Raw genomic sequence first — 14,069 nt, 5'->3', positions numbered from 1 at the left:
TTAAATCAAATAATAAATAATGCATTTACATTCCACCAAAACTAAACAGTACAGATAAAATACTACACATTCAGTTAAAGTTGCCTCCCCCTTCAAATGTCTGTTGGAATAAAAAACATTTAGTTAATTTTCAAAAGATAAGGACAAGAACTAGTCTGGAAAGTCTCCCTGAGGGAAGGAATGCCAAAGAAGGATCATCATTGCTCAGAAAGCCCTGCCCTTACTAAGCTCTTCCTAAGGATACAGAACCTCAGACAAGGGAACATTTGGGGCAGGGTTTCTTTTTAAAACCTCAGTGTACAGGGAGGCTAATAAGGGAGACAATATTCCTTTAGTTAACTTCACTCCAAGCTGTCTCGCACTTTTGAGGGTAGAACCAGCACTTTGGATTCAGCCTGGGAACTAACTGTGAATCAATTTTAACTGTGGTGTGTAATAAATGTCTTTTGGCCCAGTTAAACTAAAATTTTGAACCAGTTGAAGTTTCTGGACAATTTCAAAGGCAGCTTTATCTAGAGTGGTTTATAATAGTCCAGCCTGGACACCACCAAGTCACATATTGTATAATGGGCTTCTAGGAAAATAGGAAGGTGCCTTAGGAGTCAGACCATTTGTCCATCTAGCTCAGTAGTGTCTCCAACGAATGGCAGCAGTTCTCCAACGTTTCAGGAAGGAGTCTTTCCCAGCCATACCTGTAGATGCCAAGGATGGGAGGAGATCTGGTCTTGTAGTGGCAAGCATGAATTGTCCCCTTTACTAAGCAGGGTCTGCCCTGGTTTGCATTTGAAAGGGAGGCATGTGAGCACTGTAAGATATTTGGGTCCAGAATGCAGCGGCTCGTTTACTTATGTGTGCCAGAAAATATGACAGGGTAACACCTCTTCTGCAGTCATTGCACTGGTTGCCTATTCGCTACCAAGTTCAATTTAAGGTCCTGGTTTTGACCTTCAAAGCCTTGCGGGGTTTGGCACCTGTTTACCTACAGACTCTCCCAGTTATATCCCCATCCAGTCAGATCTGGTCAGATGGCCCTTTTGTGGGTCCCCAATTTCCGAGAGGTTCGGGGAGCTAGAATCTGTGAAAGGGCTTTTTCGGTTGCCGCCCCACTTCTCTGGAATTCCCTTCCCCTGCAGATTCATTTAGCTCCTTCATTGTCAATTTTTAAATCTTTACTGAAGACTTTTCTCTTTCGCCAGGCTTTTACCCTGTAGTTTATCTATCCCCCCCACGACCCACTGTTAGTTACCTTAGTTTTATTTAGAATGTAATTTTAATGCTGTCTTGTTTTGCATGTTTTTGTACACCGCCCAGAGTCTTCGGAGTGGGTGGTATATCAAATGTTTCAAATAAATAAATATTCCCCTCAGGGGATTGGGCTGCTTTGCTTGCATGCAGAAGGTTCCAAGTTCCCACTCTGGCATCTCCAAGATAGGGCTGAGAGAGACTCCTGCCAGCAACCTTGGAGAAACCACTGCCAGTCTGTAGACAATACTGAGCTAGATAGACCAATGGTCTGACTCGGTATAATGCAGCTTCCTGTTTTTCTATTCAGCTGGGGATCCTCTGCATGAAAAACAGATACTCTACCCCTGAACTATACCCCTTCCCCTTCTAAAATAATGCCCCCTTGTCATGTGAAAGTATTTTGATTTCTTAGATTCCAATGGGACACATTTAGTAATGGCCATCTACTGTTTGTATTCATTTTCTGACATCAGCATGAATTAATTTTTTATTTTGCATGTAGCTGATCTTTAAATTTGGCTGTATGTGCTGAAAAAATCTCAAGGTGAAATCTGAAGGTTCTTCAAAATTCAGCACATAGAGTACACATGAAAATAATTATTCATGTTTTAAGTAAAAGAACAACTGTACACCTTTTCATTTACTCTAGAGCCTTCCTGAATCAATACATATCAGGGCATTTGTTTTTGTTAGATGAAAATGGGTTCAGAACTTTAAAAAAAAACATGTACATAAAAAATTAACATTATGTAAGATATGCAATATTTAACATAGCTGAGACTCTTAAGCACAAAATAATAAGCGTTATTACAAAGACATTGGTTTAAAAAAAACCCATAAAGGAAGATTTAGGGTGTTAGTTTTTCTGTCTAATTATATTTAAGTATATACTTCTTTGTCAAAGCTTTTATATACAGGTGATTTTTCAAGACAAGAAGACAGACACTTGATGGCAGCTGAGATTCCTAATATTAAACCTGATATTCTTATCATTGTAAGTTTCTCCTTTTGTGATAATTTGAAATGAATATTGGCATAACTTACTGTACCTTTGGGCATACAATGCACTCCAGGGTCAGTATCTTAGATGGGTAGACATGATTTAAATACCAATGTGATTTTCCTGTGTAGTGCTGTCTGATAATTTTTACAAGTATAACCAAAAGTAATTTTTGCAGACTTTGAAAGATTATTTTAAAATGGCATGTTAAAATGATCCCAGTTGGATGCTCAGAAGGCAGTTCCTGAATCACTTCGCATGGAAGTACCTCAGCAATTAACACATTATTTCTATTGTATTGTATTTTATAGCAGGGCAAAGAAAACAAGAAGGTGTGTATCTCCCATTATTTTAATTGTGTGCCTTGTATCTTTAGGAATCCACCTACGGTACACATATCCATGAAAAACGGGAAGAGCGAGAGGCAAGATTCTGTAACACTGTACATGATATTGTAAACAGGGGAGGTAGAGGTCTTATTCCTGTGTTTGCCTTGGGAAGAGCTCAAGAATTGCTTTTGATTTTAGGTATCTACTTTTTTCGAACTTAACATTTAAAAATCAATGATGGATTTTTAACAAGTTGCCTGTATTTTTTAATATAGTTGAGGAAGAAAATAGCCCGCAGTCTGTAGAAAGAAAGGAATGGGCAGTTGCTTTGAAGCCTATAAATGTTATGTAGAGGCGAGCTGGTCTTGTGGCAGCAAGCACGACTTCTCTCCTTAACTAAGAAGGGTCTGCCCTGGTTGTATATGAATGGGAGACTACATGTGTGAGCACTGTAAGATATTCCCCTTAGGGGATGGAGCCGCTCTGGGAAGAGCAGAAGGTTCTATGTTCCCTCCCTGGCATCTCCAAGATAGGACTGAGAGAGAGTCCTGCCTGTAACCTTGGAGAAGCTGCTACCAGTCTGTGTAGGCAATGCTGAGCTAGATGGACCAATGGTCTGACTCAGTATATGGCAGCTTCCTATGTTCCTATGTTTTTAATTAAGTAACATTAGTGTAAGTCCTTTAAAACTTTATGGTGGGATTAAAGACATCATTAAAGTGACACACCCTTTTTCAGAATCACTGGGCAAACTGGGAATGTTGGCAGTTGTATGATATATGTTATCACATTTGTACCATAAGCAGCAGTTCTGTGATATTTGTAGCTGATGTAAAATTAGGATATCAAGTTTATGTAAGGGGCAGAGTAAACGGGCCATCCTGTCCCCTTTGCTGCAATTAATTGCTTTATTTTATTTTATTTTTTATTGGCAAAGATTATATTTTTTAAAATTGGTGCCCCTTGATCAGGCTGAGCATATATCTGAATTTCCTCACACACCCCATAGGACGGGAGGAGGACACCTTAAAAAGGTCTTAATGGTGGTGCTCATGGGTCAACCAGATTCCGGGGCTGCTGTGCCAGCTGCATTCCCAAGGCTTGGTGATGGATAGTGGGGGAATTGATTTGCAGTGTTTGCAGTTTATCAGTCTTGAGCTAGCCCCGTTCCCTGGGTTACCTTCCTACCTTTCCTGTCCCTGCAAGCATGCATTTTTCAGCATTCATTCTGTGTTTGATAATATTTATTTACTTTGGCCTTTTTAAATATTAATCTAGATGAATACTGGCAGAATCACCCTGAGCTACATGATATCCCTATATACTATGCTTCCTCTCTGGCAAAGAAGTGTATGGCAGTTTATCAGACTTATGTCAATGCCATGAATGATAAAATCCGCAAGCAGATTAACATCAATAACCCATTTGTATTCAAACACATCAGTAATTTGAAGGTGAGTAAAGAATATGCTGATGTTCTAAGAATATATAGAATGGTTAGAAATAACTATAATTCTCTCTTAAAGTAAGACATCTAAACTTTTCAGAAGAATTCGTCTGCTGTTTCTAATGGGAACTGTAATGCTATACTTTGGGACAGAATGAGATAATACACATATCTGTTTTTGATGGCTCTTTACAGCAGAAATTGAGAAGTTGTTTTACTGAAAACATCTGCCCCATTCCATCTGTCCATCAGTCCACCAGTGCTTGCCAACTGCTTTCCTCTAGTGAAAGGGAATGGGGTCTTGTACAGTTTCTCTTTCATCCTGCCCCGGGTTGGGTGGGTAAGGCTAATGTGCAGAATTCTGGATCAGCTCTTACTGCACACACAGCCAAAGGGCTAAGTGTGTGGTATCCAATCCTATCAGCAGAGCCTTGCACAAATATTTAGAGCTCACTGATCCTACAGTCCTACAGAGTCTAAGAAATGTTACCAACCCTCGAGTCAGTAAGCATAGCATCAGAGGCCTCCCACAGTTCAGGCAGAATCATTTTTCTCTTACTTTCATAAACTGAAATGAGGATACTAGATGTTTGCTTTTTGCTACCTAGAGCATGGATCATTTTGATGACATAGGTCCCAGTGTTGTAATGGCTTCCCCTGGTATGATGCAGAGTGGTTTATCCAGAGAGTTATTTGAAAGCTGGTGTACTGACAAAAGAAACGGGGTCATCATAGCAGGATATTGTGTTGAAGGAACACTTGCCAAGGTAAGTTATCCTTTTACTACCATTATTTTACCATATACTATTTTATGGTATTTTAATATATAGGTCAGACTGCCTGAGATGATGAATTATTTTTCTAGTAAACCAATATTGCTTTGCAATGTTCAAGGTAGATAATTGCACTGAAAACAGGAACAAGGGTTGAACTGGTGTTTGCATTTTTGGAACTTCTTCCTTGTTTCTAATAGACTTTGGTCCTTTGGGGGGATCTTGTTGATGTTAAATTCTCTACTGAGGTAGAATAAAAGTCAGGGCAAAGGATTGCAAAACAAGCTTTTAGGAGACATGTGTGTGCCTCACTCCATTTTCCACTGGAATTAGTGTGTTTTATTGTGTTGTTACAGCATATCATGTCGGAACCTGAAGAAATTACAACCATGTCAGGACAGAAACTCCCACTTAAGATGTCTGTGGATTACATTTCTTTCTCTGCTCACACAGATTACCAACAGACCAGCGAGTTCATACGGGCCCTCAAACCCCCCCATGTGGTTAGTGTCCTAAACTTATTGTTTTCAAGAAGTGCAGTATTGTCATAGTCCAAAGTCAGTTTGACAACTTTTATTGTAACTGGCCAGAAATGAACAATTCATGCTTCAAAACAAGATGCAACCAGTGTTCTCTCTAATTTTTTTCATCTGTGTGCTGAATGAGTATGGCATTGTGTGTGCACATTTCTGATTCAGCCTGATCTAAAACGAACTGAGTGGACATCAAAAAATGTGTGAGCAAACCTGCTCGCCTTAGAGGGAACACTGGATGCAACTCCTTTCCTGTGATGATTTATGTTTTAACAAGTTGGTTATTGTGTTAAATACTTAGCAAAACTTCATGACCACAAAGTGGGTTATATAATCACTGTTCAGTTGTTTCTCAGAAGTATTGTGTTCAGCTCATTCTGGAAGAAAATGTCTAGAATTGTTTTGATAACATTATTTGGAAATGAGTGCCAAGCAAGCCAGCATTAAATGAAGGCAGATCTAAGAAGAGGCAAGAAAAGAGAGTGGTTGAAAAAAGAATGGAGATTATGGACTTTTAAAAATGAGAGCTGAGAGCCAAAAGGCCACGTTGAGGTTTTCTGTCTCCCCTTTCTGCTGCAGCCATGGTGCCTCCTTCTCTTGAGGATTCTGGGACCCTCTAGGCCACATGTGGATGTAGCTGAGTGGGGATAAATCAGTGACACCCTTCATTCTTTAGATCCTGGACAGAACCAAGAACTTAAAATTGAGGTGGGAGGTGAATAGGTGAAAGAGAGGAGGAGGCCAGCAGCAGACAAGAAAAATTGTAGATTAATACAGTGAATGTTGCATGTAAATCTGCTGCGCATATAAAGGCTGTTTCCCCCCCACCCCGAGCTGCAACTACTACCTTCCTAGCAATATGTTGAATAGAGTCTAAATTTTGAGAGCATTTCCTGTAATAATTGTAAATTTCTCATGTAGATATTGGTACACGGTGAGCAGAATGAAATGGCCAGACTGAAAGCTGCTCTAATACGAGAATATGAGGATAATGATGAAGTTCACATAGAGGTCCACAATCCTAGGAATACAGAAGCTGTAACACTAAACTTCAGAGGAGAAAAACTTGCCAAGGTAAAGGCTAACATTCTCTTGTTTTGATGATCATATGTATCAAACTGTCAAAGGTTATATTTCTCTTTCCAAAACATCAATCTGTTGCTGTAAGAATCTCTGTATACTGTAGCAAACACAGTGCAGTTCTCCTGTGTAGGAGATACATGTGCTATCTAGATGAGTTCTGAGTTGCTTTTAGAAAACTAGCTCTCGCTCTAACCCACAGTTCATTACAAATACCTGTGGGGTTTATTTTTCCAGAATGTTCTCTTGGATGTTGCTAGATAACAGTTGTTGTAAACTGTTGAAAATGTGTGTGGTGTTTTTGATAACTTCTGTTACAGACAAATATGTACATGTGCACACAAACATATGCCTGGGAGAGCTGTTGTTCACAGGGGATGGTAGACGTAATAGCAATTCTGAAGATGGTAAGGAGAATAGGTCAGTCATAAAATAGTTAACTGTCATCTAGGGGTTTTGCATTGGATGTATCTTCTAAATATTAACTGAGAGGGAACATAGGATGTTTAAACATCACTACTGTGTTTTGGAAATTATCTCTTTCCCTTGTTTTAATCAATAAGGGAAAGAGATTGTTGATCCTCATTTCTCCCCTCCCACTTACAGGTGACAGCTGTTACTCTCTGTGAGCACCTGGGAGCCGTGTTAGGTGCCTCAGAGGTGCCCCCTTTTCTTCCTCCAGCTGGTGGCTTTCAGTAGCCACTCGGCCTCTCACCTGGGGGACCTGAGTTCCCCATCCTTCCACGGCCACCCTTCCTTTAATAGTTCTGTGCACCCTTGACAGCCCTTAAAACCCCTCTCTTCCTCCCTGTCTGTAATGCCCCCTTCTGGCCCAGCCCTCCAATCTCAGGGGAGCTGCAATTCCAAGCCACCCCCTCCCCTTTGCCTTCTCAATTCCCCAATGGCCAATGGCTTCTCCCTTCCCTGCTTAAGTTTCTCCTGGTCAGCGTCTGGGTCAGGTAACATCCCGGCAAGGATGTCGGGCAGTGTGTGTTTGCTTTTTCCTGCCATCTGCCACCAGCTCTTGGCCCTATTGTCACCTGGAGTACATCAGGCTCACCCCAGCATGGCAAGGAAAGTCTGTGCCTGTGTAGAGGGCTTTCCCAGCCTGAGTTGGCATGTCTCCACCAGCTCCATCATCGGGCTCTGCCAAGTCAGGTGAGCAGGGTCCTGCCACTCAGGTTGCCAACTTGAACATTAAACCTAGAAACTCAGTGGTTTTCACTGAAAGGTTTTAGAACTAGCAGTAAGACTGAGGGTGCTAGAGGGCACAGCTACAAAAATATATAGTCAGTATTGCACAACTTTGTTGTTAGGGAAAAGATAGTGTTCTGTTTCAGTCTGATTTTATGTAACTAGTAAACTCCCAGGCTGGGATCCAAAGAGTCTTGTGCACAATCTGCTCATCTGGGAAGTGGTTGCTGAAACCAAGTTTGCCTGCAAGCAGTGTTCTCTCTAATTTTTTTCATCTGTGTGCAGAATGAGTTTTGATCTGGATCATGATCCATTGCACTCATAAGAGTGGGTTCTGTGCCTGTGCGGGACCATTCAGGAAGAATTGACTAGCTCCTCGAAGCACTTAGCTCCGTGCATTGCATGTGGTGCATTTCCTCCATTTGGGCGGGCTAGTATTTTCTCCTCAGTTCCCTTCTGATCGCTGTTGTGTCAGCACCTCAGACAATGAACTCCTCAGACTGGAACAATTTCTGTGTAAAAAAGAATAAAAATAGTTTAGATTATTATGTGTAACAACTCGGACTGGACCAGACAATTCCTACTCTGATAGGAGAGGACTCTTCCTCTGGATTGTGGAGTTGATATTTCTGGCTTACAAACACCAAATAGTGGACCCTCCTAAAACTACATGGCCCCATTCTACTAGGGCTTATGCTACTTCTGCTGCCCACATGGCTGGAATCAAGCTCTGACAGAGACATCTGCACTGCAGCAGCCTGGTCCTCTGAACATACCTTTGTCAAGCATTATGCTGTGCACCTTTGCTCTGCAGCTCAGGCCAACTTCTGGAGAGGTGTGCTGAAAAGGGTCTTACCTTAGCATACTACACCTGCCTCCAGACCAACAGCTCATTAGTCACCCACTCTTATGAGTGCAACAGATCACGATCCAGATAAACAGGTTGCTCACCTGTAACTTTTGATCTGGTGGTGATCTGTTGCAGTCATGACCCTCCTTCCAGCCCTGCTGCAATGACAACATGTATATTTGCAGAGTAAAAAAAACACTACTTACCTTGTAGAATTGTACACTGCTTTCATACGACATTTGGATTCCAATGTCAGTCCTCCAGGAACTGAGGAGAAAATGCTAGCCCACCCAAACTGAGGAAATGCACGACGTGCAAGAGGCAGGGCTAAGCACTTTGTGGAGCTAGTCAATTCTGCCTGAATGGCCCCACGCAGGTGCAAAACCCACTCTTATGACTGCAATGGATCACCACCAGATCAAAAGTTACAGGTGAGCAACCTGTTTTTCTGGGTGACAGTATCAAGGCAGTGTGTGCACACATGCATTCAGAGTGGGGCTTTCCTGATTAAACCAGAGCAGGATCTAAAATTAACTGAGTGGACATTAAAAAAAACATGTGAGTATGCACATAGAGGCCTGCAAGCCAGGATCAAGCTATGGTTTGCACTAACCACAAGGTGCCAATTTCAGATGGAACTGTAAACTAAGGTTTGCTGCAAACCAGAATTGTCAGTTTCTAATTTCTTCTCCTCACCTGCATAGGGAGCGGGACGGGAAGGAAAAGGAAGCACACAAGCCTAAAGATCATGCCTGCTTGTACCCATAATGCCAAACCGTGATTTGACATTGTTTTTGATTGCATTCATTGTGTATGTTCTTTTAGAAATGCTAGTCCTTGACCCAGCACTTAAACTTTGAGCAGGGGTTCTGCCTTCAGTTGTTTAAACTGAGTCTGCTTTCCATGTCTACTGTCTAATTTCCATTCACGTTCCCTTTTTGTTCTTTCTCTCATAATTCTTGGTATTTCTCCTTTTCTCAGGTTATGGGTTCTCTAGCAGATAAGAAACCAGAACAAGAACAGAGGGTTTCTGGAATTCTGGTTAAAAGAAACTTTAACTACCACATACTTGCCCCATGTGACCTCTCCAGTAAGTAAAAGTGACAATAAAATAACATATCTAGGAGTTTCCCAGTCGGAATCCTCAGATTGATTTGGCATAGCAGCCATTCCTGTAGCACTCTTTAATAAGCAGTTCCTTCTTTCTCTAGATAGAATATGAAGAAAAATAATTCTTTTTGGGAAATGAAAATAAACAGATCTTAGAATAGTCTTCTCTGCATGGCAGCTTGAGATCAGAGATGTCCCTTCTCTCAATCACCCAGCGATTAAGCAAACTGATACTCTGTAGATTGTAGAGATCTGCTTTTTGGAATATGATATGAATTTTGTGTGGTTTTTTACAGTTATACTCCCACTGCATCTGTGTCTCTCATTAGTGATAACCTTCGGATCTGGATCATGATCCATTGTGGTCATAAGGAATGGGTTCTGCGCCTGCACAGGGACCTCACGGGCGGATTGATTAGCTCCTCGTGACGCCCCCTCCCACCTGCACGTGCTGTGCCAAGTCATTAAGAGGCGGTTGGGGCATCCATTTCCCAGTTTCTCTTTGACCACCTTAGCGTTCAAACCTCATAACTGAAGCTCCTCGGATCTAGATTCTTGATGGATAAAATTGGTTTAGATAACGAACTTGTACAATGGACTTCGAGTTTGGCTTTACAGACTTAACCTGACTGATATTTCTGTGTGTTTATTCGGATCAGCAAACTGACTGGATTTGTGTCACGGACTGGCTCTGGCGAAAGATCATTTACCAATACTGGCATTTTACCTCGGATTGGAAAATTGACTGGCTTCGAATAACGGACTAGTTGTGGTAGAGAGACGTCACTTAGAAAGAAATCGCTTATCTTGTGATACAATGGAAGTTAAAAAAAGTTTAAGCGGTGTATAAAATGCCGTGCGAAACTTCCCTCGATGGACTATCATGAGGCTTGTCTAATGTGCCTAGGAGAGGAGCACAATACCACAGCCTGTAAGGTTTGTTGCTCTTTTTCCAAACAAACTAGGCAGAATAGGGCATTGCGGCTTCGGGCTGTGCTATATGATGAGGTGCTTCGCCCCCCAATGCCACGCCCTGATACATCACCAACTTCGAGGTCGGCGTCAAAGTCAACATCGAGCGCTACAACAACAAAGGTGCCTTCGGAATCGAGCTCTGCGGCGCCAAGGGCACAGCAGGATGTCCGCGGAACTGCACCCCAGCAGTCTAAAACCGCGTTGAAAGCAGGCGAAAATGGTTTCAAGAGACCAAAAGATATTTCCGGAAAGGAACACAAGCATAAAGACTGAGCGCCTAGAGAAGGTGGCAGCGGCACTGCCTGTGAAGAGACACCGCACCCCTTCCCCAGCAGTGGCGCAGACTTTTGAGGGCGACTTAGATGAGTCTGCCTCTTTTGCTCCCCAGAGCTCTAAGGCGTTGGTGACTCATGGTTCGTGCTCAGACTCAGGCTTCTATATCGACGGGCCAGAAACAACCCACCCCGTCTACATCGAAGACTCCGGTGTTGACCAGGAGAGTGCTTCATTTGCTGTCTCTGGCTCAGACCCTGATCCAGTCTCCTGTGACCCCAAGAACACCGGACATACGGGCACAAGAAGGAGAGCATTATACTGACCTGAGGGATCTGATGGGTTCAGCTTCAAGTACGCCCTCAGGTTCAACCTTCCAGGGTTTCCTGAGTGCAGGATTCGATGTTGAGGAAGAAGAGCCTGGACAACTGTCTAAGACTCCTTCTTACTCACCATTGCATGCCCAGCAGTTTTCGGGTGGGCAGGAACCGTTGCTCCATGCTTCGACATTGATAGATCCGTCGATGCTGATGCAACCTTCGACATCGAAGCCAGCCACAACATTGATCCAGCCTTCGGCATTGCTGCCTCCTTCGTCCTCGACCCAGCCTTCGACATCTAAAATGTTAGAGGTTGTGGCAGCTCAATCTTCGATGGCCTTACCACGTGAGGATCAGCAAGCGGCTTATTTATCGCCGAGGCAGCCAGAGCATGCCTGCGGATTTCGATACACGTTGCCACATGACTATGTGGAGTTCTTACGATGGATAGCCAGGCAAACGCCTGAGCGGGTGCAGGAGCGAGAACAGCATTATGTGTCTCATCCTGTATTGGTGTCGGAGCAGCCTCCTGAACAGCCATTGGCAGCTCCACTACCAGTGGCAGATTCGCCCCAACTACTGCATTTACATGTGCAGCCACCGTTGGCGGCTCCACCTCAAAAACCACAACTACTTGTTCAAGCGCCGTTGGCAACACCAGCCCAGCTTCCACAGATACATGTTCAGCCACCTGTGAAACCGGGGGCAAAAGAGAGCGGAAATCCACCCCTCCACCCTCAGAACCACCCTCTTCACCGGGTGAATGTGACCTGGAAGAGGATACTTCAGCAGGATCGGATTCTGACAACATTAGCAGGAGGTCTGATCCACCATCTGATGTGCCACCAAGGCTGTCTGTCTCTCCCACAGAGGAGTTAAAGGCATATCATATCCTTATACGAGATATTGCTGAGGCCTTGGGGATGGAACTGAAATCCCCGGACGCTGATGTTGTAGACCCAGTATACAACATGATGGGCAAGTCTAGAACATCCCACCCAGTGGCCCTTACTATGATACCTGCAATATGTAAGGCGACCAAGTCAGCTTGGGAGGCCTTGCACCTTTCTACTCCAACTCCAAGGTGTTTAGAGAATTTATACAGAATAAATGAGGAAGAGAATACCTACCTTTTGCGTCAACCGGCTCCTAATTCTCTGGTCGTGGACTGTGCATCAACATCTCGGGGGGATGACGTCATACAACCCCTGGGGATAAAGAGGGCCGTAAAATTGATGTTATGGGTAGAAAAATCTACACCACGGCTAGTCTAGCAATACGTATTGCAAACTACGCTGCGTGCATGGCACGTTATAATCACCTGTTGTGGGACTCCTTGTTACAAGACTCTACGTCCATGACTCCAGAGGAATTCCAGTGGAAATTTAATGAGATCTATGAAAAAACAGCAGTGACTAGACAGCAGTTGAGCACCTTTAAACATCTAGCGGAAACAGAATTGCGTACAATGGTGACAGCAGTTAGCATGCACCGCCATGCATGGCTGCGCTCCACGTCATTGCAACAGGACATGAAAGAGAGGGTAGAGAACCTGGCCTTTGATGGAAAAGGCCTTTTCCACGATGATACGGATTCTACTATGGAGTCATTAAAAAAATCAAAATTCACAGCACGTACTTTCATGACATCTTCAGGCCCATCAGGCAATTCATTAAAGGGCCGCTCTTTCTCTCGCCAAAGACCTTTCAAATATCAGGACAGGAGAGATTTCAAGAGACAATATAGACCTAATCAGCGGTCTAAAGGCTTCCGCCAAAAATAAAAAAACAATACTGCTCGTCCGATTAAAGACACCCCGAAGCAGAACTTTTGATGGGACTGTCCATCCACTGCACGCACTGACAGTATCCTTCAGCCAAGACACTGGCTCCTTACCACCCAGAAGAGCCAAGCATGCCAGGCCCCTTACCACCGGTTCTGTAGTTGCCAGAAATACCATCAAACTGGCAAGCCATGCCCAAGCATGGCACAATATAACATCAGATCGCTGGGTGCTGAGGATAGTTCAGACAGGCTATGCGCTGGAGTTCAAGACCAAACTGCCGTTCTCCAGTTTGACATTCACAGCAGCCACAGAGATACTGCAGGAGGAAGTGAGGGTGCTGTTAGAGAAGGAAGCAATTGCTCCGGTGCAGTGGCCGGACAGGCTGTCGGGTTATTATTCCCGGTATTTTCAGATTCCAAAGAAAGATGGTGGAATCAGAGCAATAATGGACCTTTGGGGTCTCAATGATTATATCCAGACCACAAAATTCAGAATGACAACTTTACAAGCTATTCTTCCCTTCTTAGCCAGGGGAACTTGGGCAGCGACCTTAGATCTGAAGGATGCTTACTTTCATGTAGGCATCCAAGAAAATCACCGCAAATATCTCTGCTTCACAGTGGGGGATCAAATATACCAATATCAGGTTCTACCCTTTGGACTCTCGACAGCACCACGGGTATTCACCAAGGTGGTGGCAGTGGTGGTGGCCTACCTGAGGACACAGGGGATGATGGTCTATCTGTACTTGGATAACTGGCTCCTGGTGAGCCAGGACAGAGAACTGCTACTCAAACATGATTCAACGCATGGTCCACCTACTCGAAGATCTGGGAATCAATATCAATTGGAAAAAAATGAACCTTGTCCCCGAGAAGCAAATAAATTTCATAGGTGCGGTGTTGGGTTTCGAGAAGAAGAGAGCATATTTACCTCAGGAGCGCATTCAGCAAATACATTCGCTCATTCAGAGGTTTGTGCAAAACCCGCGACAGCCTGCAGTGCAGATCCAGAAACTGTTGGGCCTAATCGCCTCCTGTGCCACAACAGTTCTGTACACGCTGTTGCGTATGTGCACGTTGCAGCACTGGTAGCTGCGCAACTTCCATCCCAATGTGGACAGCCAAAACATGTGCTTAGAAATTCCACAGGTG

The 14,069-nt window shown here is 43.6% G+C and overlaps 1 protein-coding gene across 2 annotated transcripts in view; it reads left to right on the top strand.

Moving 5' to 3' along the window:
• CPSF3 (cleavage and polyadenylation specific factor 3) overlaps nucleotides 1-14,069 on the top strand; it is a 52,638-nt gene that overhangs the window by 14,371 nt on the left and 24,198 nt on the right. For both annotated transcript variants that reach the window (XM_053285745.1, XM_053285747.1), the window contains exons 6-12: nucleotides 2,150-2,239; nucleotides 2,622-2,772; nucleotides 3,853-4,028; nucleotides 4,630-4,788; nucleotides 5,151-5,297; nucleotides 6,249-6,401; nucleotides 9,433-9,541. In XM_053285745.1, coding sequence (XP_053141720.1) covers nucleotides 2,150-2,239; nucleotides 2,622-2,772; nucleotides 3,853-4,028; nucleotides 4,630-4,788; nucleotides 5,151-5,297; nucleotides 6,249-6,401; nucleotides 9,433-9,541 — 985 coding nt within the window. The remainder of the gene's footprint in view (nucleotides 1-2,149; nucleotides 2,240-2,621; nucleotides 2,773-3,852; nucleotides 4,029-4,629; nucleotides 4,789-5,150; nucleotides 5,298-6,248; nucleotides 6,402-9,432; nucleotides 9,542-14,069) is intronic.

Source organism: Hemicordylus capensis, chromosome 1 (genome assembly GCF_027244095.1).
Source record: "Hemicordylus capensis ecotype Gifberg chromosome 1, rHemCap1.1.pri, whole genome shotgun sequence".
Lineage (NCBI taxonomy): Eukaryota > Metazoa > Chordata > Lepidosauria > Squamata > Cordylidae > Hemicordylus > Hemicordylus capensis.
Note: the sequence above shows the minus strand (reverse complement) of the source record. Positions and strands in the feature narration are given on the sequence as shown.